This window comes from Drosophila montana, unplaced genomic scaffold (genome assembly GCF_035044405.1).
Source record: "Drosophila montana isolate Dmon_TW-CO22-7 unplaced genomic scaffold, ASM3504440v1 contig_3733_1, whole genome shotgun sequence".
In the NCBI taxonomy this organism is placed as follows: Eukaryota; Metazoa; Arthropoda; class Insecta; order Diptera; family Drosophilidae; genus Drosophila; species Drosophila montana.
In genome coordinates this window covers 10155395-10182235 of record NW_026998620.1, presented here as the reverse complement: position 1 = coordinate 10182235, position 26841 = coordinate 10155395, and the positions used below count along the sequence as shown (strand labels likewise).

The 26841-nt window shown below is 40.8% G+C and overlaps 3 protein-coding genes and 1 long non-coding RNA gene across 5 annotated transcripts in view; 2 read left to right on the top strand and 2 right to left on the bottom strand.

The window, feature by feature from the left end:
• Positions 1–42: 42 nt before the first annotated feature.
• Positions 43–1026, bottom strand: LOC135437197 (uncharacterized). Its single transcript, XR_010437647.1, has 2 exons — positions 787–1026; positions 43–729 (listed from the first exon to the last, which is right to left on the bottom strand). It is a non-coding gene; the product is annotated as an uncharacterized LOC135437197 (long non-coding RNA).
• Orp8 (Oxysterol-binding protein-related protein 8) lies at positions 722–14371 on the top strand. Its single transcript, XM_064695058.1, is given in 11 exon segments — positions 722–1539; positions 5953–6054; positions 9718–9767; positions 10788–10934; positions 11006–11237; positions 11299–11529; positions 12289–12443; positions 12521–12699; positions 12768–13818; positions 13820–13959; positions 14041–14371. Coding segments are annotated over 11 exon segments (2925 nt in total). The 5' UTR covers positions 722–1130; the 3' UTR covers positions 14270–14371.
• Positions 14372–14513: 142 nt separating this feature from the next.
• Positions 14514–26841, top strand: part of Spn85F (Serpin 85F) — a 39979-nt gene continuing 27651 nt past the window's right edge. Inside the window, exon 1 of the mRNA XM_064695060.1 lies at positions 14514–14979. The gene's annotated coding sequence lies outside the window, so the exon portion shown is untranslated. The remainder of the gene's footprint in view (positions 14980–26841) is intronic.
• On the bottom strand, positions 16052–18708 carry LOC135436221 (gastrula zinc finger protein XlCGF26.1). Of its 2 annotated transcripts, none has more exons than XM_064693758.1 (3): positions 17655–18705; positions 17033–17506; positions 16052–16786 (listed from the first exon to the last, which is right to left on the bottom strand). In XM_064693758.1, the coding sequence occupies exons 1-3, from the start codon at positions 18307–18309 to the stop codon at positions 16254–16256; spliced, it is 1662 nt and encodes a 553-aa protein (XP_064549828.1). In that variant the 5' UTR covers positions 18310–18705; the 3' UTR covers positions 16052–16253. The 2 variants fall into 2 exon arrangements, with proteins under 2 accessions (XP_064549828.1, XP_064549829.1); XM_064693759.1 differs by lacking the exon at positions 16052–16786 and adding an exon at positions 16882–16945 and having other exon boundaries at positions 17655–18708.

Genomic DNA, 26841 nt, shown 5'->3' with positions numbered 1-26841 from the left:
CTATTTATTTAAAACTAACTATGTTGGACAAAAATTGCATAATTTAAATTCGTATATTATAATTCCCATAATTTCTGTTTAAGAATTTAAAATGTATTTATATGTTTAAAAACGGACTTAAAAATGCCAGCAATTTCAAATAATGCACCATTTTTGCCCAATATTGACATGTATATAGATCTGCACTCTTCACACGCAGAGGCAATTTACACTTTTGCATGAGTTTGAAAGCTGTCAGCTGTTTGCAATGCGGGCAGGCGGTTAGCCTTCCAATCCCTCCCCAAAACAACAAAAAGCTTGTTCAACTTGTTCGCGTTTGCACTTCCAGCGTCTTTGCCGCGTCACAAAAATAATCTTACAAACGAGCAATGGTGGTTGTTAGTGTTGAGTTGGAGGCGGCGTCGGCATGGGAATCGGGTGCAGCATTGGATGAGCTCATACAAAAGCGTAGAAACAAGTTTAGCTTTTTGGAAATGAGATACGAACACGTATATGCATACATATATACATATTATTGTATGTGAATGCTTTGTGCCGCAGTGTTGTGCCAGTCTCAGCTTCAGTTGGACGTGAAACGTTAACGACACCGGAGCGCCCACGCGGAAAAAAAGATTGTAACAAATACGAGAAGTGTGTTTCAAGCTCGCATTAGTGTGAGTGGTGCTTCTTGTTGAGTGTATGCGAATAAGAACAATAATACTGGCCGTCGTGCTATTTTAGCAGTCGCTGCTAATTGGTTCAATGCTGTTACGTGGCTGCAGCGTTGCTTTTAATTAACTATCTTACCACGGAGCTGGCACTTCAATCCGAATCAAATATACATATGAACATACAAACACACACATGTAGATTAGTAGCAGCAGGACTTCAGTTTTAAAATGGTAATAACACAAAACAGTTGAAAAAAAAAGAAAAAAAAAAGAAAAACATCCGAGTAAATTGTATGTGCCGAAAAAGGGAAACCTAAACAAAATCAATAATTGGCCGTGCCTGCGTGTTTGAGTGCGTGCGTATGTGTGTGAGTGTGTCAAATCTTACACGCTGGACAACTGAAGCAAATGCCATGCTGATTAAGCAATAAGCGAAGAAGAAGAAGCAAAGCACAAATAATATCAACTCGAGAAGACAAAATGCAGCAGCAGCAGCAGCAACAACAGCAACAGCAAGCAGCTAGCGTTGCCAATTCAACAAACGTCAACTCAGCTGTCGGCCTAACTCCTCCCGCTACCGCTCCCGCTCTGTCGAACAGCAGCACACCCATTCGCATAGGCAGCGCAAAACATGCGGGCGGCGGCGATTCGCTGTTGCCGCCAGTGGGCAACACCGCCTCCCACTCGGTGCCCGGCACCCCACAGCAGCAGACGCCGCAAGCGAGCAGCGTGCCGACGGCAAGCGGCAGCCATCTGCACCTGCAGACAGCCGGTGCCCTCTCGATGGCCGCCTCCAATCAATCACTGGGCGTCAACGTCGGCGCCGGCAGCAACATCAGTGGCATTAACATAACGCCACCAAACAGCGCCGGGCTGAGGCAGTCATCAGGTGAGTCGTCTGGTGGTGAGCTGGTAACCAGGACACATCGGTCGGCCAGCTAATCCCCAATTGCTTTTCAATGTCGTCTCGTGTCATCATTTTGCGTTGCTTTTTCTATTGGCAGCTGGCTCAGGCAGCAGCTCACATTTTTCGCTCACTGCTCGCTCTCGTTTTGTTGTTGTTGTTTTTGTTTCGTTTCCATCGCACCACAACACACACGCACACACATACATCTAAATGCTAATCCATGTTTTGCTGCTGTCGCTAATTAAATACCCTTTCAAAACGGGTAAACGGTGAGGTATATTGAATATGTGCAAATGTATGTAACAGGCAGACCCATTAAATTATATACTATATATTCTGGGTCAGCATCAATAGCCGGGTCTATCTGCCCGCTAGATACTTACGGCTCGTGGAGCGCGGATAAAGTCTTCGTATATCAAGTTGTCACCCCATTTCATTGAAATTGACAATTATTGATTTTCTTTTTTTGGCACACCTCGCAAAATTTAAGAGTTAGAGCCACCAAACTTGGCGTGTGCGCTTAAATATGTATCTATGGGATAGAAAAATAGGCGCAGCTCTGCTTTTTTATATATATGCACAGTTGCATTTAATGTTAAGGTACATTTTAACGGTTCGATTATAAGCCTCGAATTAATTCGAAACAAAATTTTTCAACTGGGGCTGAGGAAAGAAGAAGCACGACCTCTGTGTCAGATTGTATACAAGTGTATATAGACAAGTTTGATTTTATGTCAAGCCAATCTAGAGCTGGGTACAGGGTATCTGTTGGTCGGTCACCATCGACTAGAGCATTTCTGTTTTGATTTTGTCGCTGCTCCATTTCAATGGCAGTCGCCGCAAGACGACTAATGTCGACTATCGCATCAAACATCAAACACTTCCGCTCTGCCACTCATCCGTGCAAAACCGGGCTGGGGTTGGGGTTGGGGTGGAGGTGGGGGTCAGGAGTGGCTGGGCGTTAATTGTTTATTGTGTTTGGGTTGCGTTGCTAAGCTCTGACCGCAGCACAGCAACCACCATTTGAATGCTATTTGAAATCGGCTTTGCCCCATGTCACTTGCACTTGCACCTGTTCCCGTCATAATTCACGCATGAACATACTTCCATACAGTTTTCACTCGTTAACTAGAACGTTTCGTTTCAAGAGCTCATTAAATGTATTTAAATAACTAGATGTACAAAGTTGGAACATGAAAAGCTTTACAAATGGAAACCAATGCTTTCTGCCTTGCTAAACACTGCCTTTTCCCAATATCCTAATTTACGAGCGACGACTGTACATGTGTTTGTGTTTGTGTTTGTGTTATGCGTGCTTGTTTCTGTGTATGTCATACAGGTCGCCATAGTTGCCTATTGATTGCCATGTGCCGTTTTGCTATTTATCAATTTACAAAGCTCAACTGGATTCGACCAAACCAATTAATGTCAGCCAAAATTGGCCGATGCATACACATATGTAGGATGTTCATCTATTTGATAACAATTTCATTATGAGGTTTGCCACTAGAGCACGGTGCGAACAATTAGGCGTAGGTCTGTAATTATATATGTAAAGGTCCGCTCGGAAATTGGATAAATTTAAATTGCATTCGACGCGTTAAATCTTAAATTCATATATCATATTTCTTTTTATATAGTTTTTAATATAGCAAATAGAATTTTTAGGAAATAGCGAACTCAGTTTTTAATCTACTTTCAAAGCGATTTCATTTTCCTTCGTTTATTGTATTGAATTTTCTCCATATTCGAAATTAACATATATTTTCCGAATAGTGAATATCCAGAATTATAAAATGCAGTTTTAATTTTAACTGTAATTAATTTTATGATTTGCTGAGGAGCTTAAATTTTTTGTATTTTTAGTACAGTTTTCAGTATAAAGATATAGAATAAATTACTGCTCAAGGTCGTACTTATCACATTGTCAAATTAGAATACCTTTTTCTTTCTTTTCGCAAGAGTATTATGTATACGGTGTGCTGTATTAGATTTATCCTCACTAGCTCGCAATCGTTATGTATTGTATCGTAAGTAATTGGCATACAATTTTTAGCAGGTATTTTTATTTTTGTTTTTTATACCTATACATTTGCAGTGAACATTGTGCAAATACACACATACACTCACACACACACACTCACAATTAGCTAGCACGCGCAAACTTTTGGGCATTTTTTATTGCCCTTCGGCTTCGACACAGTGGGGCCAAAGGCGTCATGAGGGCCAACTGCAGGCCATGAACGCTGAGAATTGCAGCATGTGCCAACTGCTGGATATACAAATGTACCTTCCTCTCAAATAAACAAAAATCGATGCGTCACTGCGTTTCGTGATGTGTCCATTTTCATTTCATAGCTTTTTATTCCATTGTGCTTTTATTTTATTTTATTTGATTTTTTTTTTGGCCTACGTAATGGCCAAGCTTGGGCGGGGTAAGAGTTAAGGGCTCGGCTTGTGTACCATAAGGCATGCAGTATTCTATTTTTGTTTCGTTTTAAGCTTCAGTGGCAAAGGTCAGAAGTGAGAGCTGCACTATGAACTTTTGTCTTAGCCCGCACCAGCGCCCCATCCGAGCCCGTTTTTTGATTTCATCCGTTGATGAAAATTCGCTTCCACATTTGCATAACGAACGAATTTGAACGTCATCTCTAGCAGAGGGCTGCATAATTTATCTATTGAATGAATATACATCAGTTATCCATTTCAATGTGTGTGTGCGGGTGTGTGTGTGCCCCATTCGTTGAATATTTTATAGCGTGCTTTTGGGCAAATTACCGTGTAATAAATTAGAGAGCCGTGCGAAGCTCGATGCACATATGCATATTGATTGCCAGCTCCACCTGGCGGCCGCCGTTTGCATATCTAATGAGTTTCTCCCGCGTAGCCGCACCGCCCTCCCTACACTCTAACAGCTGTGCGCCACTTACATGTGCCGCCCGCCACATTGACCAGGCCCCCTATGTTGAGTGTATAGTATATAATTGGATTATATAGAACCTCATATGTGCATAAACAGTGCGGCACAACATATGGGGGCATGAAATGACGTCAAGTACAACAAGCAACAACAAGTTGCCCGCTGTTGGCAGAATTAAAAGTGCATTCGCATGTTGACGTCATTCATCATTTGCGGTCAGCATTGACCATTGGCCAGCTCCAGTTTAATAGTCATCGAAAGGTGACACATCGTGTGCGTATTGGACTGTGCCCTCTAGCTGGACGCTCCTCTAGCAATATCTTATCGCTGGCATCGCAGTGGCGCGGCCTGGCAAGGCAAGGGCCGGGGAATTGAGTTGCGTAATTGAAACGGCTGCAAGCACTTTATTTGAAATCAATCAATGCAACCTATCGTCGCATCCTTTCGCCTGCCGTCGTTAGATTAGGGAGCTGGCTGGCCGACACCCTAGTCTGCTTGTTTATTGAGGACAGCGTGCTGTGCTTAATATCCGATGACAGCAAATTGATAGCGGCACTTAATTTATTTACAGCGCTTAATTAACACGCCCAATAAAGGATGCCCTGCAGCTAGACAATTACTGAGATACAGTTAGATAGGGTTACAAATTAAGTGCTCTAATTCATGATATATGCAGCCTGATTAAAGCTGATATTATCGATAATTATCGATATTTTTGCAACAGCTAGTTAAATACTGACACAGGGACAGATAAGATAACAACCTAATTGTTTCCGATCATGATATGAATCACATAACAAATTATTTGTAATTTTATCGATTGCAATGATAATTTTCTGTATATTTATAGCAGCTTGTCAATGGCTGAGATACGGTCAGGCAGATAAATAGATCTATATCATGATATGAATGCCAAAGCAACTGATATGTAGTGTGATTAGAGATTAGAGAGATTAAGATAACGGCTCGATATGGCGATAATGATCGATATAGTACATTTCAAAACTAACATCAAGTGAAATCTTATTTTACTATTAGATCATACAATATAATAGTAAGTTTCTAAGAAATGAAAGTAAACCACACTCAAAACCAAACTTCTCATCTGCATATAAATTTTCGCTTAATGTTTATGTGTTCTCTACAAATAAGGTCACAATCTTGTTCATTTGTTTATTCGATCTGTTTTGAGTGCTCTTGTCTATTGTTAATATTCTAAACTGCTTAGTATGAAATGTTTAATTTATTTTGGTTTTATACTCATTTCAATGTCCAGCTATGTTTCCTTAAGTCGTGTCAATGTCGTAAACATGAATGTAAATTTGTGTGTAGTAAAACTATAGAACTATAGAACTACCTAGTTGTATTAATATAAATTGACTATTCTATAGATATATTGTTCGCTTTCTCTATTTCTTCCTTTCTTTTAACATATTTCATTCTATGTATGGGGTAACTGCTCACATTAACTGCAGTATTCGATTTCAAATTCAAGCGTCGACCCTCGCAAAAAGTGCTTTTAACCAAACTGCCCTCCACAGACAGTTTGAGCAACAGCCCAGCGCCATCATCGCCAGGTGAAGTTCTTTTCAAAATTTTGCACAGTTCACAGTTGAACCAATTATCACCGATTATTTAACGGAACATTGAACATATCGATTTACGATTTATTTAACCGATAATTTAACGGATTACCGATTGTTTCCATGAATATTCCACTCACCATTTCAGCAATCAATTCACCGATCATTTCACTTTCGTGCGATCATGCCACCGATCATGCGACTGATGCATCTTCAATTTTCACATATGATACTTGGATGATAATTCCAGTGATCACACTGATTACACTGGTTTTTTTCGCCGATCATTAAATGAATATACGAATATTCGATGGCCCATCTGTGGCACATATTTTGCACATTCATTTAACTTTTGCTTTCGCTTATTGTGATCATCAGCATTCGGATCGTTAGTTAGCCCTATATGCAGTTGGCTAAAAACAGCGCGCATTTGTATGCATATCACGATTTTATATTGTTAGTTAAGTATTCACTTAGCCATGACCGTAGACCAGTCAAGCGTTACCATATCTCTGACGCACTTGGCTGCCATTTGTATCATTTTGCTTTCGTTCTCATCTATTGTGTGCCACACGGTGCATTATCAAAAGCTTTTCAGTTATTGTTGTACGCGTATTGTATATTTTTTGCGAAATTATGACTTAGAATTGAAGGCGATTCTTCCCGTACCCCCCCGTTCCGCCCATTTCCTGGATGAAGGATGCCAACAGTCTGGCTGTGACTCTGCCCCTGCCTGACAACCTGTCCAATCATATCTTATCGCCCCATTTATAGTTATATTCAGTTGTTGTAGAACTTAAAAATGTTCGCACTCTCGATAAGCCTTAATTAATGGACAACCACACAGCGTTGGTTGGCATTCAATTGAAAAGCCCGCTCATATAACATTTGACTGCAGAACTTTACGATAGCAATTTTCGGTCTGATAAGAGGGCTCTACATTTTATTTTATTTTTTTTTTTTTGGGACAGTCTGAATCATCAGGCGCCATTCGACCTGTCAGCAATTTTGGAGTATGAATAACGGGTTGCCGAACACCTGGTTCCCTTTTCAATGTTTTATCTTGATATCTTTATGAAACAAAGACGATTAAGTCTGCAGTCAAATGTTCTAAGTTCAAAGCACATCTGGCATCTAATGCGAGCACGGGCTGCTTTATGAATTTGTTTATTATTTTATTTACCATATGCATTCACGCCAACATATGCGAAAGCGTCTACGAGATGAATTATGACAAATTCAGCACGTGTGGCAGGCGTTATAAACATTCAACTTAAAAGCTTGCAGAAATTGTAAAAGTTTAAAATTTATAGAAAAATTATATGTTTATTTAAAATCTTAGGGTTTTAAAGGCGTCCGCTGGGAATTTCAAAATTTATCTATAAGTCTAAGATTCCTACATTGAAGATGATTCTATTTTTGCGTTGTCTGTTTTCAAATATATCAAAACATTAATTTCGCTAGCCATATATAAATTTACATATATAATAGTTTTGAAAAATATGACTTCTAAATGCTAAATTTCTTCTCTTTTCCTAAGCACTGGAAAATATACTTTTCGTCACTTCCATAAATTTGGTCTAAAGAAATCATTAATTTTTTTATTTTGAGCCTAGAAAAATAAGTTGTGTTCTGCTTTTAGACGCCTTTGAGTATAGAATTTATAAAAAAAATATGAAATTGACATAGATATACATAGATAATAATACAAAGTGTTATATATTTAATTGATTTTAATGTATTTCAATTTGCATTTTTAAAAAGTTACAAAACCTTTGTTCAAGTTTTTATTTGCGGGCGACCACTGTATTATACGTGCACATTGAGTAAGATCATGGAACTGAACAGATGTAGTTTAAAGTTTGTATGTACTTAAATAGCTGTTTGATCTTTGGTCCATTAAAATTGTACTACAAAATTAAGTCGTGCAACAATCAAATCAACGCTTAAGTAACAGGCGCCTTGGGATCGCGTCTCATGAGCTCACTGTAGGCATTGTATGTGTGCAGAGTTCACACACACACACACACACACACGCACACAAAATGTGTGTGCATATACATTTAAGTATCTAAGTAGTTAATAACCTCATCGATAGCGCCCCAAATGTTTGGGGGAGAGCGCATGAGAGGGAGAGACTGACAGAGAGAGCGAGAGACACGGCCAGATAGTAGGGGACAGCGAGAAATGCTGCGACGTCGACGTCGACGCTGACTGCGCTGACTGATATCATATCTGCGGGCCGTCTAAAACAACACACAAGTACTAAATATCATCCGTGTAACTGGACGGGCGTCTGCTGCAGTTCAAAAGAAACGCGCCTCTCTCGTGCTCAAAAAAATATTCGAAACGTTTTCAAAAAATTGTTTTGGTTTTTTGTTTTTTTTTTTTTTTTGGCGAGCAGCGAGCAGCGGCAACAACAGCCACAACTACATAGCTAATGGCTCATTATTATATGGCGTACTGGGCGTCTATGGCGGCAGCGACGCGAGCGTCAGCCGCTGTGTCAGTCGCGTCATCGCCGCTGGGCCAGCGGCGGCAGCTGCTCGTCGCTGCTCTTTGGGCATATTCAGTTGTCGTTGCGGCTCCGGCTCCGTAGTTAGCTGCGTTTTGTTTTCGTGCGCCGCGGCATACTTATACATATACATATATCTCGCAATCAGACAGTCACAGTCGTCGGTCGGTCTGGCGAGGTATCCCTACACGCATTCGCTGCTGGCGTCTAGTCGGTCTCACATTACGGCCACCGATGCGGATACGTGTTCTTTTTGATTCGTCTGCGCATAACGCATACGCCGTGTTGTGCCGCGTTGATTAAACAAATATGCAAAGGCGACAATTAACGCAGACCCCAATTTCTACGCACATTCTTCAGCTGTGAGCTCAGTGCGGAGCAGGCAGCGTACCAAAGAGTTGTCATGAATCTACTACAAAGCAAGTGCCAATTGCCAATTGCCACGCCTCCGCCTCCGACACCGAAACGCCCCTACAGTGTGCCCAATTATGAACTGAAATTTATATGCTTTTTATTACGTGTGCCAGAAAAGACGCTTCGTAAATTCGAAAATTGTTTTTTTTTTGTTTGCGTATTTTTGGCGCGCTCAAAAAAAGTTGAATAAAAATAATAAATAAAAAAATTACAATAATAATAGTGTGCACAATAATGATTACAGTGCAAGTGCGAGTCGCTTGACAATGCGAACCGAGAGACCCCAGAGACAGCGACAGACACTGAGACAGAGACAGAGACTGAGACAGAGACTGAGACTGAGAATCTCAATGGGCATTCTCGCCAGCTAATATGCATACGTATGTGCTCTATGTGTGGTCATGTGTGTATTTTGTGTTGCTCTGCTTATATTGCGAAATAAATTAAAACATATTCGTAAAATAAATAAAACAGAACGCGCCGCGTCTGCCGCTGCCGTTGCCGCTGCTCTGTGGACTACCTTGAGACAATGTTGATTTGTTGTTATGTACTTTACACATGCGGCTCTCTACGTGCTTAAGCATACACAATACACAAATAATGGGCCGTGAATATGTTTTCGAATTGCTTTTAGATCTTAGCCGAAAATCGAACTTATTGCGGGCCATAAAAGCATACAAAATCAGCCGGCGTGCAACTTATAAATGTTATTCCATTTCTTTTCGCAGGAATCGCCAATTGGGCCTCAGATAATCGCGATGGCAATCCAACAGATAAGGCAAGTATTTCCCAAAGCCGTTCAACAATTAAATTGTTTTCTGTTTGTATTGTTTTTACATTTTCAAAATATGAAATAATAGCCAACAAACAAATAACACTATAACTGGGTCAAGATCTGAGTAGGAAATGTAATTGTCTAAGTGAACTTGCCGATAAGAGCAAATGCTGACTAATGCAGCTATAATCAATGTGTGGGAGGTGCTGGCCCTAAAGCACAGATTCAATATCAATAGATAGAAACAGACCACGTGCAATGTTGAAAAGCGAAAAAGATTTCCTATGGTTTCCACCATATCCTGTGCCCAAAACTAATACGGGCGTATTACTTTTGTATTAAAGGATAGATTTATACTTAGTTGAACTTGAAATGGTATTATGCAAACTCCAGCTATTAGACAATATAATTATTCCGGTTTTAAAATCGTACTGGAAATTTATCAGATGGGCAATCTGCCAGCGCCTGAAAGTAAATTGTTTTATGTTTATTTCGTTTCGTTGTTTATTTCTATTGTTTGGCATACAAATCAATTTTAATATTTACAAAATATTTTACATAGGTTTTGTTTTTTTTTTTGTTTTGCTTTGAATTTCAACATATTTTGATAGCTTGTTGCGTTAAATGGGAACTAAATTAGTTTGTATTTGAAAATTAGTCACAGGGTATCTTTTAGTTATGATACACTGATAGCAGAGATAGAAGCGTTTTTATATAGTGTTTTTTTTTTTTTTGAGTAACTTTCATTTTAAGCGCTAATTAGATTAACATCAGGTATATGATTCCAGTTCGGGCGTTAAGCGTAAAAAATGTTTTAGAGCAAGTTGGTCGCTTGATGTAAGCACACACACCCACACACACACACAGATACACACACGAACAAGGAGCGGAAATTTGCAGTGCGAGCGCATGTTTCTGAAATATTTAAATTTATGCCGGGACTGCAGAAAGGTGCCGACATGCAGAACATCGCAGCTGTTTGGACATATTGAACTAAAGCAACTCTTCTCTCGTGCTCCACAGTCAGCTGCAGATGCGGCCAAGCTCAATCGCAAGGAGTCCTACAAGGCGCAGCGCAAGAATTACAGGCGCGAGAAGAAGCGCGTGGCCAGCGAGCTGATGAACTCTCTGCAGGATCCGGCGGTTATAGTACTAGCTGACTGGCTAAAGGTGAGTCTTTATTACTGTATATACTATATATTAAAACAGTTGACAACACGCTCTTCCCTTGTCTCTTGCAGGTGCGCGGCACACTCAAATCCTGGACGAAGCTGTGGTGCGTGCTGAAGCCGGGCCTATTGCTCATCTACAAGAGCCAAAAGACAAAAAGCAGCCATTGGGTGGGCACAGTTATGTTGACCTCTTGTCAGGTCATTGAGCGACCTAGCAAAAAGGATGGCTTCTGCTTCAAACTCTTTCATCCCATGGAACAGTCCATTTGGGCACCACGTGGACCAGACAAGGAGACAATCGGTAGGAGAGTAGATTGCACACTTGCGGCATTAACTCATCCGCTGATTGCGTTCACTTACAGGCGCTGTGGTGCAACCACTGCCGACCGCTTATCTGATCTTCCGTGCCCCCAGTCAGGCGGCTGGTAAATGCTGGATGGATGCACTCGAGCTGTCGCTGCGCTGCTCAGCCTTATTGCTGCGCACTAACAGCAGCACGACGCCTTCCAGCAATTACACCGGCGAGCCGCTGCCCGTCTCGAACGAGACACAGTGGTCGGAGGCCGACTACGAGAAGCATTTCAACGATCATGGTAAGTGGATGCAGCAGTGGCTGGCACCGCCGGCCGAGCAGGACAACTCCCGCTCCGACAACAGCCAGTCGTCGCGCGCCCAGACGCCGCTGCTCCTGCAGCAGCTATATAGCAGCGCCGTGAGTAACTGGGAGCGCACCAAGCGACTTCCTCGTTTTGGCCAACGTTCCGGGCAAACACGACGCGGCAGCGATGCCTCTACCGCTGACCCAAAGCCAGGCAGACGCCTGCGCAGGCATCTGAGTCCGATCAGCAAATCCCTGTCGCTGGGCGGCGTACTATGCGGAAGCAGTTCCAGTGACGACGAGGAGGATTACGCTGGCAGCAGTGAATGCGCTATGGGAGCCGGCTTCAGGCCAGTTAGTGCACCACCCGATTGTCTGTTGCTGCCGCGATTTCAAATCAACGTGCAGGGTGAAGGCCCCAACCAGATTTCGCTCTATAAATTAAATATATATTCATGTCGTAGTTGTTATTGTTGTTGGCAACCAGCTAGTTAGCCAGGAGATTCGACAGTCGATTCGATAGTTTGGATGCTTCTACATAAAGTAGTCTCGGCGTATTTTGTTCAAAATTCATGTAATTGTAATGTGGTGCTCGAGGCTAGTTTTACACAACTATCTCAGTCACTCATCCACCCATCCAAAAGCCGGTACACATTAGCATTAGTTTATGGAATAGATCAACATTGTTGGCTGCTTTGGCTAGAGAAGCGTCTGTGGTGGGCTAAAAGTTGAACAACTTATCAACTCGTTACAGATCTGGACGCTGACAGTCAGAATGAGGCGCCCAATGCGGCCATGTCTGGCCTGGAGTCCGATTCAGAGTCCGAGGCTGCGCAGGAAGATGATCTTGACCAAGTACCATGCGAAGAGACGTGCTATGTCCCATTCCAAGAGGAGGAATTCGGTGAGGTAAGTAAAACTATTTGTTAAAAACATTTAATGATTGGCCAGATAATTCACCTATGTTCGTTTTTGATGCGATCCAGCAAGGAGAGCAGGTGGAGGAGCTGGCAGAGGAGAACAAGAGCCTCATCTGGTGTATCGTAAAACAGGTTCGACCCGGAATGGATCTTAGCAAGGTGGTGCTGCCTACATTTATACTCGAGCCGCGTTCGTTTCTGGACAAGCTCTCAGACTCTTATTATCATGCTGATTTGCTCTCCAGGTAGGTACTCCTGCCAATATGAATTTGTCTACTGGTGACCCTCAATCTCGACTCTTGCTACTTGGCAGGGCTGTGCATGAAGATGATGCATTCACGCGCATGAAGCTCGTTGTGCAATGGTACCTGTCTGGATTCTATAAGAAACCCAAAGGCCTCAAAAAGCCATATAATCCCATATTGGGCGAAACGTTTCGCTGCTATTGGGAGCATCCAAATGGTTCTCGCACGTATTACATTGCCGAGCAAGTCTCTCACCATCCGCCCGTTTCGGCCTTCTATGTGACTAACCGCGAGGATGGCTTTAGCATCACCTGCTCCATCTTGGCGAAATCGAAGTTCTATGGTAACAGCACATCGGCCGTGCTGGAGGGCACGGCTACGATGACGCTATTACCACGCGGCGAAATTTATACAGCAACCACGCCCTACGCTCACTGCAAGGGTATACTCATGGGTACATTGTCCATGGAACTTGGCGGCAAGATAAACATCGAGTGCGAGAACACCGGTTACAAGACGGAGCTCGAGTTCAAGCTGAAGCCATTCCTCGGCGGCGCAGATGCCACCAATGTGATCGTCGGCAAAATTAAATTGGGCAAAGAGACGCTGGCGACTATACAAGGACACTGGGATAAAGAGTGTCGCCTCAAGGATCTGAAAACAGGCGAGGAAATAGTGCTCTTCAAGGCCGATGCAGACATGCGCGCGAAACGGCTCACCCGCTATCTGGTGCCAATAGAAAAACAACTGCCAACGGAGTCGGAACGCCTCTGGCGTCTCGTATCCGAGGCTATAGCGCGCGAGGATCAAGTTGCTGCCACCGAAGAGAAAACCGTGCTTGAGGAAAGCCAGCGGGCGTCGGCCAAGGAACGTACCGAAAACGATAAGAAACATATTCCGATGCTTTTCGAGCTGAACGACTACGGTCAATGGATATACAAATATTCAGATTTGCGGCCATGGGACGTGCGTAACGATGTGCGCCAATACGAATGTGATTACAAGGTGATCACCGAGACTCGAAATAAAACTGCTCCCGTCGTGCTAGGCGCCGACAAGATGCATCCGCTGCGTTCCGGTATGAATTTAGTCACTCGGTCCTTTGGACAATTTAACTATTATACCTTCCGCAGAGGCCTCCAAGGCGCCCAAGGCTAAAAACAAATCCCTTGTGCTGGCCCCGCACGACACCAACTCGGATTCAAGCCAATCACCCCAAGGCGCCGTCAAACGCGGCTCCAATAGCGCCGCCATCAAACAGTGAGTGTTCAATCCTTTTCTACTGATACATATATTATATATATATCTATATTATACATAATATTTTCTGTGATTTTTCAGACTCACAAATGCCATGGATCAGATGAATGCAACACTGCAGAGTCACACAAAACAGCTAAACGACATCACGCGCCGACTCGAGCGTATGCAGTATGCACCGTCCTCTAGAAGCTCTAATGTGCATGAGCTGATTGGCGGCGGAGTTTCCCTATCGACGGTGATCAAGTCGCTGATTTATGCACTAATTGGGCTCACGGCCAGCTTAATTCTGCGTTGGCTGTTCAAATAGTTCTATTGGTTAATCTGTATACACATTTAAGTCAAATTTTTGAGCTACGTATATATTTATATATAGTTTATATATACAACCCATATTATTCTAAATCTATAACCATGCCTCCTCTATTGTACTATATTCTGTCCCACTCAGAATGCCTTGGCATCCAGCCAAAGAACCAGATTCGATGTTTTAGCGCGCGTCTAGAGTCAATCACGAATTATATTAGTCTAAATTTAAACCCATCTAATAGCTAGTGCGGTCACAGTTGTTGAAAATCTGGTACCATTCAGATACGTTTAGGCTAACGCGTTTTATAAAGAATGGAGTCGCACCCAATTTCGCAACAATTCCATGTCGCTGACACTAAAAGTCTAACCAATTCCTGTATCAAAACATAAATACATATACATATAAATATATATATATACACTAGTTCTCACAAAATAATATATACATATATAGATCATTTGAAGGAGCTGCTTGAGAGGCTTTCTCATTGACAAGGACACCGTGCAACACTCATAACCATTTAGAAGTTAAATGCTAAAGTGCTTATAATAAATTTAGTGTAGTTTACACACAATACACTTTTTTCATTAAGCGAACACAAATTGTACTACCTGGAGAACACTTTAAAATATTTAACTTGAAATAAACATTTGACACATTTCTTTCCTTTCATTTCCAAAATTGTTCTAACTGAAGAACAGTCACAGAGGGTGAGTTTTGCAAATTATAATTGAAGGGATATTAATTGAGTCGTTCAAAGAAAGGGGCATACAGAATTTGATTGTGGCCAATTAAGGGTAGTTGCTGTCAGTTATTTGAGTACTGAAATTTAAGAACAAGACATTTTCTGAAGAGCATTGATATTCATTTCATTCTTTCACTCACAGCAATATATAGTTTTTTTTTTTTTTCCTTTTATTCGTTTTATTGTTTTTGCTTTTTGCTTACAATTACAAATAGTTTATATATATTTATATATATACTATATATTTTCTACAACATTTACGGTCATTCTCGTTTTCAATTTAGCTGTTTTACAATTTTTCACTTATTATAGGGACTCTTGTCTCTCCGTTTACTACGTTTTGTTCTATAAGCAATCCGGTTTTGGGGATTTATTAACGCGATCGCGACTGCGACTGCTAACTCTATGATGTTCGATGTTGATCATCGTTCCGGTTTAGTCATGTGAGTAAAAGATGCTGCTAAATATGCGCTAAGAGTACACTTATTTAAATAGTTTGTTTGTTTTTGTTTTCTAATTACGCCTTACACTTAGCGGGATGGCGAGTGGGAGGGGGATTACACAGTATAGTAGCAATAACTAGATTTTTTTTTCATTATATATATATATAGGTTCGGCTTAACATTTAACACGACGAGAAGCTGAGAATCAAGGTCTCTCGGTCCTGCAACTAAAACGGTGTATGGGCTGGTGTGGGAGGGTAGGTGACAACAGTTAAGAAGCTAATAAGTAGGATTAGATTAGAGTTTAGTTTTGTTTAGGCTTAAACACCCTGTATTATGTGTGTGTGTATTATTGTTGTGTATGCATATGAATACACACAGCTGTATATATATATATATATGTATATGTATATGTATATATATGCATGTACAAATATGTATGTACGAGTACGGCTAGACTTAACTTACAGTTGGACATGCATGTGGATCAGCTCTACTATAGTTTACATACAATTGCGCTCTGCACAGCAGGTAAATAACACTTTTCGAGTATATATTCAAATATATATGTGTACATATATGTAAATGTTTGTATTATGCATGTTTGTATGTATTTAATGTATGTATGTACTTTATGTACTTATGTATATATCCGATCTGTATCTAGTATAACTGTATGCGCTTATGCATATTGCACGATTCCTCAATGGCTACTTGACTGGCTGACAGACATACGGGCGAGCGGGCTTGGGCTAGGTCTTGGGGCTACACGACACGTTCCCTGTCCGAAGATAGTTTAGCACGTGTGGACCCGCAAATGATTTTGTAGCGTGCTCTTTTGTCGGAACTGTTTGGGACAGTAGGAACAGTTGTAGGGCTTCTCTCCGGTGTGGATCTTCATGTGGTTATTGAGCGTGGCCACTTGCCGGAAACTAACCTCACAGATCTTGCACTTGTACGGCTTCTCGCCCGTATGCGTTTTGATGTGATTGACCAGGGTGCTCTGCTGGGAGAAAAAGCGCCGGCAGACGCTACACCCAAAAGGCCGGTCCGGATTGTCGCCTTTCAGCATATTTATATTGCCTACATTCAACCGAGCACCCTGCGCATTCTGGTAGTGTTCGACTTTAGTGTTGGCCGCTGCTGCCGCTGCTACATTGCTGGCCACCACAGAGCTCACTGTCGTGCTGCCATCGAGGAAGTGTAGCAGAGGATGATGGTCCAGCTGGAGGATGTTGGGCGTTGTGCTGTGCAGGTTGTTGGGCAGCAAGCCGCTCGTCAGCTGCTGCGTGCCGGGTGCTAGGGGCGCTGGCATGGTTGAGTGATCCACTATAAGTCCGCATGTGTATTGATCGTTGCATGGATGGTATTGGTTGATAGATAGATAGTTCGGTTAACCGTACAGATCAGTTGGTTGTTGATCGTTGTTGTTGTTGGGGGTGTTGTGGTTGTTGATTGGTTGGCATGCGTACAAAATTTAAATAAAAGCTTCGTTAGGGAAGTGCGTTAATGATCAATGCACACAGTGATAACAGAAAGCGGCTCAGTTGTAGGGCGAACACACAAGCGGCTCACCTGTGGCTGTGACTGTGGCTGGCTGGCTGGCGAGATGTGTGTGCGTCTTCATGTGGTTGGTGAGCGTGCTCTGCTGGCGGAACTGCATGTGGCAGTAGGAACACGTGTATGGCTTATCGCCGGTGTGTATCTTTTTGTGATTGGCCAATGTCGCCAGCTGGCTGAAGGACTTGTCGCAAGTCTCGCACTTGTACGGCTTAGGATCGATGTGCGTCCGCTCGTGATTGTGCAGCGTGCTCAGCTGCGGGAAGCGACGCTTGCACACACTGCACTGATACGGTTTCACCAGTTCCTCCGCCTGTGGTGAGCTATAGGTGCCCGAGTATAGAGTCTTTGAGATTTGTACACGCTGCTGCTGATGCTGCTGCTGGTAGGCGTTGTGCATCTGATTCGACTGCGATTTACGGCTATGCTTGCCGGATGAGGACGGCGGCTGGTAGTTGAGTAGCGACGTCGGCGTGCTTGACTCAGCCGCTGCAATTGCATGAGTGTGTGTGTGTGTGTGTGTTTGTAGGTGTATTAAAATCAAAAATTGCAGTTATAGTTATTGCTGCTACACATGTTTCTCATACAAGTATATATACATATTTATATCAAGCTAATGTGGTTGTCCCGCACTTACCCTTATGCGTCTTGATGTGATTTATGAGCGTGCTCTGCTGGCGAAAATCCTTGGCGCAAATATTGCACGTGAACGGTTTCTCGCCTGTGTGGATCTTCACATGGTTCGTGAGCGTCGATATCTGGCGGAAAGCCTTGTCACAGTGCTTGCACTTATAGGGACGCTCGTCTGTGTGTATTTTCATATGATTGCGTAACGTGGTCAGCTGCCGGAACTTGTTTTTGCACACGTGGCACTGTTTCTTCTTGCGCGGATCGTCCACCACAGACTCATCCTCGCTAATGACGCTCTGTACCTCCTGTTTCATAGGCGATATGGGCGTGTGATTGCCACCGCTGTTCGTTGTAGTTGTCGAGATATCAAGCAGGTGGACAAGCGGATGCTGTGGATGTAGCATGGCTTGATGGGTGGGATGCTGTATGGCCTGCACGGCGGTCAATTGATGCAGCGCAAACGGGCTCTGCTGCAGGCTCGCAATAGTCGTTGGCTGTTGTAAACTGTTCGGACCGATGCCACCGCCACCGGATCCACCGCCGCCACCACCACCACCGCCGCCGCCACCGCCACCAACGCTATGCGTGGCAAGCTGTGAAGGCGCATAGTGCTGATAGTTGGCCATAGCAGCTGTCGCGGCCGTCGCATGGTTCAAATGCATTGTACTTGCTTGCTTTCGTTAATTAAGTCGCGCCCTTTCAGGTATTCGAGAAAATCTTCTGCGCGAGCGTCCGCTTTGTTATTTTATTGTCTGCTCATGAAGGTAAAGTTATACAATTATGTCGAAAAGTCGCAGCCATTTGCACAAGCACCCGTCGGTTTGTTATTTTAGATGTCTGCTCGCTTCAGTCGCGGCTGCTGCTTTGCCAACGGCCACACGTTGCGTTCCACGTATGCGCTGTGGCGCTCAATATGGTGTACACTTTGCGCGGCACAACATTCCACACACTTTGCAACGTTTTTGCAATTGTTTGTGGCGCTTTTTGTGTGATTTGTGCAAATTTTCTCAGGCCACGCTCTTTTTTATCCTTATCAAAACAAAAATGACTGGCGTGGTTTTCGAGGGCTACAGAACGTGCAGAGCTGCATCAGGGGTGGTCGTTGTCCATTCGATTGTCATTTATCGAATACCAATAATGATGTACGATATTAAATAAGGGCTACACACCACATTTAGCGTTGCCGCTGCTAAAAAAAGTATGTTGCCGATAGTAAACATCAATTCGATATCGATATCGCGCACAGTCGCTTTGGTTATGATTTTGATAAATCAATCGGAAAATATAAGTGTTTCATAGAATTTTTTAAAAATAGGTAAGCTTAGATAATTATATGCATCTGAATGTCACAGAGATACAAAAAAAAAAACGATATAACCTCAAGCAATTGTGGCCTCCCTATACCATGCTACTATTAGCTCCTTTTTTTTAAATACGAAATGATGATTATTAGTCATTCTGAAATACAAAAAGGCATCTTAAATATAACACAAGTGCATTTTATATTAAAAATATCAGAATTTATGTAAAGGTAGCGCAATATGTGCATGTACCTTCCTGAAATGTAATGACCATATGAGCGATACTCGCCAGGTCACAATATATGTAATCACGTACGGGTGAATAGTTCGCGTGGGAGCCGTACCCACGAGACGCTGTTGTAGTTGTACCCACGAGTTGACCATCGTGTTGTATAACCCAGTGTCCAAGCTTAATATCTTGCCACAGGTGAAGCGGCAGGCTCATAAGACGACCCCTACGTAATTGACTTCTCTGAATAATATAGCGGCTTATGGTCTATATATTGTTCGAATATCGGACCTTGCACTGTTTTAAGTAAGCAACACTGATCGCCTTCTGGGGACTTATATAGAGACCTACGTCTAGACACCATTTGAGGTCCAATTATGGACCTCTTCATTGTGGATACCGACAGCAGTCCTGATAAAGAGTGTATATATTGTGACCTTTTTTATCATAGGCCGTGAATGCTTTATCAATTTTACTAACAAGATGATGGAGCGCTCAAAATCTCTGGCTTTTCCTTATAGTCCTTAATGAATTGGATAACCATTTTCCAATACTCTTGGCTACTTCTGGGAACCATATATATTGTAGATAAAATTTTTTTTTAAGAAAATCCTAATTGTTTTCCAGGATAGCTGAAACACTATATAAAATGGAGACTCTCATTTATTTATAGAATTGCCCTTAAAAAAGATTCCAATTGTTTTCCAGGATAACTGAAAAAAACATATCAAATGTTAACTGTTATTAACAGAAGCAATTTTTTTAAAATCTTAATTGCTTTCCTACAAAAACTGAAATCCAAGTAGTTAAAATTATATTCGTAATTGATTGTAGTCGCTCTGTGCCATGTAAATAATATGTAGTATAATGCTAGTAAAAATGTTAAAGACTAATTGATGGTTTATGATAAATACGCCAAAAATGTGGACGTTCTTATTTTGCCGTGTTAGCTGGAGGGCCAATCATTCTAAAATAGGTAAATGATAACAAATATAAGTCGGAAAAGGCGAGGTTTACTCACACTTCTTTCCAAAAGATCCGAATTGAGGTAAGGGTAGCGCAAAATGTAGAATGTATGCTCATGAAGGTTATTAGCCATATGAGCAATACTGACCAGGATGTAGAATTCCGTTGCCTCAATAATGGTTATAAATATACGCATAAGATTCATATTACGAGTCGGTGTATTTAATTTTCTTCCAAACAGTATTTGAATTAATGTGTATCCAGTTAAACCATAAACGTGAACAAGATAAATCTGGTTAAAAAATAGCGGATACTTGAAAATGATACATAGTTTGTTAATCATATGAATTAGTCTGTAATACATCCTTTGACCTTCCAGTATGTTCTGTTTTTTTTTGCCATTGGCATTATATTAAAAAGTACTTGCTCGAGGTAAAGTTGCAGTTTTATGAAGGCAAGGCATATTTGCCAAATTAAATTAAAGATTAGGAAAAAAATCCACACCTCATGATTCGTGAGAGTAAAGCGGTTAAATAAAATATTATGTCTTTGTCTTAATTCTCAATTAACTTGATTATCCTATGCTGCCAGCGTTGTACACAGAACATACAACTTACAATCGAAGTGAACATAACGAACGGATATGTGGCAATCAAGAGATTCATAAGCTTGTATTGAGTTAGATTCAACGGCGTGTTAATCGCATATGTATATGTCGTCATGGGTGTGATTTCCAAAATAAGCAGACTAAAAAAACGGCTGTAATAAGACAAGAAACGCGATTTTATCACTCTGCCTGTGTGGGTATTAAAGTAAAATCCAGCGATTCCACAAAATGCTAAAATGTATGTTATCCATGCGTAGACGACGTGTTTTCTCGAGGAAATTTTAACCACGACTAGAGAACCTTAAGGTGAATTCACTGAAGTGCAACACGTCAATTAGCAAGGGGCATATAAAAAAATTGAATAAATAAATAGACTGACAGCTCTTGTAATCTAACTAAATCAACACAGAACAGGCACTCAGAAGGTTGACTACTCTTGCTCGATATTAAAATATTATTTAAATAACCCTTTTCCATACAAAAACTAATTTTCAAACGTTTTTCCTATAGAACTACATAATATATTGGTGTGATATAATATAATACTAACGGGTATAATCCGGCATTGCCCGTGGCGCGTATTAAATAAATTTTCTCAAAAAGCTTAAAAAATGATCTATAGATCATAGAAACGTTTTCCGCCAATTTATCACTGTTGCGGGTGGAATTTCCCAAATCGAAATAAGCCCAAAAAATCTTTGTATCGCATTTGTACCTAAGAAGATTGGATTCTGCGAAAAATATGAAACACGTCTCAAATGATGTTTCATATAGATCTTTGGAAATGAATTTGAGCGCGAAACGTCACCCACCAAATCTTTGACCCCAATTTCCACCAAGGAGGAATTCATTTTCCCAATAGTGCGAAACACCCCTCAAATGAATTTGAACAAATTTCTTTGAAAAGTGTTTTCAGGCCGTTCGGATTGTAAACAAAAGAGTTCCATACAAACGTATTCTCGGAACCCCGTCCGTACTCTTTGGGCTCTGCGTTGATCACCAATCAGTCAGTCAATAAGTCAGTCAGTCAGACAGGACAAACAGTTTTATATATAGAGATGGGGCTCCGATCCGGTCAGTTCTGATATACTTACTTCCTGTAACATATAGACAAATGTGAGGGTACTGCAAGTCGAATGGACATAGCTATATCAACTCGGCAGTTTACGGGTATAAGGACTTAGCCATGATTTACTCAATAGTTCCCGTCCAACCATATCAATCTAAGACTAACAAAGTTCCCAATATTACGGATACTTGATTCCCATAGTCGTACTTTTTTCTACATAGTAGAATATCAAATATCTATGGCGACTTTGCGTTGTATATAACTTTCAATGAGTTATAGCTTTCAACTGGGGATAAGGGTTTGCACACCAGCAAAGTCGACTGTTGGTAGAACCAGGCGGTTCCCTAGCTATACAAACAACCTACTCACTTCTAGTGCTTATATCTGCTTGTTGTTGGTTGTTATAGCTAATATTGACATCGAACCGAATAGGTGTATTTTTAGTTTACCTATGTGAAATATAACTGAGACGTGGAGTCCAATAGAGTAGATTTTTCCGAATTTTAAAACAAAAAACTTTAGGCTGGCAAGGCCGGGAAATACCAGCTTGTTTATTATATAAGCTTTCATGTAGTATCATAAACACAATAAAGAAAAGTTAAAGTAGTTTTCAAAGGGAATTCATATTGACAAATAGTCGTAGTCGCTCTGTATCATGTATATAATATGAAGTACGATGCTAGTTATAAATATGAAAACGAAATGTAGGTTAATGTTTAATACACCAAAGATGTGGATGTTCTTATTTTGCCATATTAGCTGCAGAGCCAGCCAGTCATTCTGAAATAGGTAAATCATTAAAATAATAACACAAACGAATGATTCGAATGATGCACATACACTGCGTTCCAATAGACCCAAACCAAAGTAAGGGTAGCGTAAAATGTGAAATGTACTATTATGAAGATCACCAGCCGTGTTGGCTATGCTGGCCAGGACGTAGAGTTCCAATGCATCGCTGACGCTTAAAAATATTATAAGCCAATCAGTTTTTGGGGTGAACGATTTCAAGGGTTTTCCAAACATTAGTCGAAAAAGTGTATATCCATTCAAACAGAAGTTGCAAATTAGTTGGAGCAAACAACAAGCCAGCGGATATTTGAAAATAACGCACAACTCGTTTATCATGTGGATTAGTCGATAGTACATCTGATGTAACTCCAGTAATTTTGGTTGTTTCCTTGACATTGGCATAGGTCGAAAAAGTAAATTCTCTAAGTAAAGCTGAAGTTTCATGAATGTAAAACTTATTTGCCAGATGAAGTTAAAAAGCAGGAAATATAATCCACCTCTCAAAGCGCTAGCTACGAGAACGCGATAATAAAAGAAAACTCCATTCTGTCCGTTAAGCATCCGTATAAAAAATACGATAACTTGTGGCATAAGTAGCAATAATCTTATCCAGAAAAGCCGTCGTAGATATGTCTGCTGAGAGGGTGTGACGGAGTAGTTAGGTTCGATGGTTTGCTCCTCCATTTTCAGCAGATCCTCCATCAACTTGAATATCCTGTTTTGCCAGCGTTGTACACAGAAAATACAGCTCAATACCGTAATCAACGAGCTAGCGGGATAGGCAACTATTAAGACGGATGTAAGCTTGCATTGAGTAAGAAACGTCGGGGCTTTAGTGCAATATATATTGATCATCGTTGGGAAACTGCTCAAAATAAATATACTAAGTAGTCTACTATAAAAGCACAGTACACGTGACTTTATCAATTTGCCCGTGCGAATGTTAAAGTAGAATCCAGTGATTCCACAAAATGCTAACATATATGTTATCCACGCGTAGACCAAGTGCTTTCCCGAGGACATTTTGTCCACGACTAGTTAGGCTCTAAGTGAATGCATTACAGTGCATTTAATCAATTAGGAAAGCGCCATTAACTGACTTGTTAAAAGCATATGACACGTGGACAATCTTATCTCAATCTGACTGACACTGGCTAATAATATTAAAATGACTTAAGCATTTCTCAATCCATTTTCTACCCCCATCCATATCTATTGTATTAACAAATGCAGAATGCAGTTTTATCTATCAGAATATATTCTGTGTTTGAAAAAACATTATCCTTAAATCTGGTTTATTAAAGTAAACTCAAATTAAAGTATTTGTGGTTACAAATTAAATCAAAGTATTTTATATTAAATTTCCAAATAATAGTAGTCACTCTGCACCATATATATAATACTAGCGGGTATAACCCGGCCTTGCCCGTGGCACGTATGTTATAAAATCAAAAAAGCTTTGAAAATGATTTTGAAACTGATCGGACGGGAATCAAACAACTTTTATGCAAATCGGAAAACTCTTAAAATTCACCAAAAAATTCTTAAAAATGCATTTTCCACCGAAGGAGTTTAGATTTTGCGAGAAATGTGAAACACGTCTCTAATGATTTTTCTTATAGATCTTTGGAAATAAATTTGATCACAAAACGTCATCCACCAAATCTTCGACCCCCATTTGCACCAAGGAGGGATGGATTTTTCAAAATGTATGAAACAACCCTCAAATGAATTTGAATATAGATCTTTGAAAATTAGTTTGGGGCCGATCGGATGGTAAACAAAAAACTTTCATACAACCGTTTTCCGCCAATTTACCACTGTTGCGGGTGGAATTTTCCAAATCGTCGAAATACGTATTCATTAAGTGCTTATTGCGAGCTTTGAAAATAAGTTTGAAGCAAATCGGACACAACTTAAAACTTCGCACAAAAAATCTTTAAATCGCATTCCCCACGAAGAAGTTTGAATAATAGATCTCAGGAAATGAATTTGAGTGCGAAACGTCACCCACCAAATCTTTGACCTCCATTTCCAACAAGGAGGAATGGATTTTTCAAAAAGTGTGAAACACCCCTTAAATGAATTTAAACATAGATATTTAAACATGAATTTGGGGCCGATCGGATGGTAAACACAAAACTTTCATACAACCTTTTTCCGCCAATTTACCACTGTAGCGGGTGGAATTTTCCAAATCGCTGAAATACGTACTTATTAAGTTCTTATGAAGAGCTTTAAAAATAAGTTTGAAGCAAATCGGACACAACTTAAAACTCCGCCCAAAAAATCTTTAAATCGCATTCCCCCCGAAGAAGTTTGAATTCTGCGAAAAGTAAGAAACACGTCTCAAATGATTTTTCATATAGATCACTGGAAATGAATTTGAGCGCGAAACGTCACCCACCAAATCTTTGACCTCCATTTCCACCAAGGAGGAATGGGTTTTCCGAAAAGTGCGAAACACCCCTCAAATGAATTTGAACAAATATCTTTGAAAATAAGTTTGGGGCCGATCGGATGGTAAGCAAAAAAGTTACATACAAACGTTTTTCGCGATTTTTCCACACTTGCGAGTGGAATTTCCCGAAACTCCGTCTTAACCTGCACCTACATCACATAAGGTAACTACAGTGAAAATTTCAGCTTCCTAGCTCTTACGGTTTGGGCTGTGCGTTGATCACCAATCAGTCAGTCAGTCAGTCAGTCAGTCAGTCAGTCAGTCAGGACAAACAGTTTTATATATAGAGATGAAGTAAGGCGCTTGTTACAACCAGAAATATCAAACGAAGATTGACGTTTATTACGCCAAAGATGTTGATGTTCCTTATTTGCCATGTTAACTGCAGGGCAAACCAGTCATTCTATAAGAAGTAAGTCGTCTAAAATATGGCACAATTAGAAACGATGAACATACATTACGATCCAATAAATCCGAATCTGGGCAAGGGAAGCGTAAAGTATAAAATGTACTACTATTGTTAGCTATGCTGGCAAAGACGTAGAGTTCTAGAGCATCAGCGACGAATGGAAATATTATAAGCCATTCCGTTGTAGAGCTAAATATTGAGAAGGGCTTTCCAAACAGCAGCCGAAACACTGAATATCCATTCATACAGGTATTGCAAACAAGTTGGAACAAGCCACAAGCCAGCGGATATTTGAAAATTATGCACAACTCGTTTACCATGCGAATGAGCTTATAGTAAATCCGTTGTACTTCTAAAATTTCTTTTACTTACCTTGACATTGGCATTGGATCACAAAACAAATGCTCTAAGTATGGCTGCAGTTTCAAGAATATGTAGCATATCTGCCAGACTATATTAAATATCTAAAGCTCTAGCCACAAAGATGCCAAAATAAAATAAAAAACTCCTTTTTCCTATTATCAACTGTGTAACAAATACAACAGCTTCTGGTATTAGTACAAATACCCTGATCCTGTAATGCCGTTTGAGACGTGACTTTTCTGATGGTGTGAATCAATAGTTGGATTCGGTTCTCAGCTCCTCAATTTTCAGCAGATCTTCAATCATCTTGAATATCCTATGTTGCCAGCGTTGTATACAGAAAGCACAGCTCAATACTGTAATCAACAATAGACTGGGATTCGCGGTTATTAAGAAAGACATAAGCTTGGATTGAGTAACGAGCGGCGGGATTTTGAGCCAATACAAATATATCATTGCTGAAAAATTGATCAATATAAGAAGACAAAATAGTCTGCTATAATTGCACAAGACACGCGACTTAATCACTCTTCCTGTGTGGATATCAAAGTAGAATCCTGCGATTCCAAAAAACGCTAAGATATATGTTATCCATGCGTAGACCAAGTTCTTTCTCGAGGACATTTTTACCACGACTAATAAGCCTCTAGGTTAGTGCCACAGCATAATCAATTAGTAAAGCGCATTTAAAAGCCCTTTGAATGACGCGGGGCAAAGGAAAATCAAAAAGGAAATGACAGCTGTCATTTTTTGTGCATTTTTTATCTGCGACTTAAAACGTGTTTGCTTTGGAAGGCGCAAGCAAAAAAGTCGATAAGACATTCGAATAATCGACACAATGATCTACCGCTTTAATATGTACTTGTTTTACCGCCTCAAAATATTTCAAATAGTCAGTATTGGGACTCTTAAAAACTCTAAGGTTTCCACAGCTTTACAAAAATGTGTCGTTCACTCCTGGTTTTATTTTGGTCAAATACCATAAACAACTGCTGTT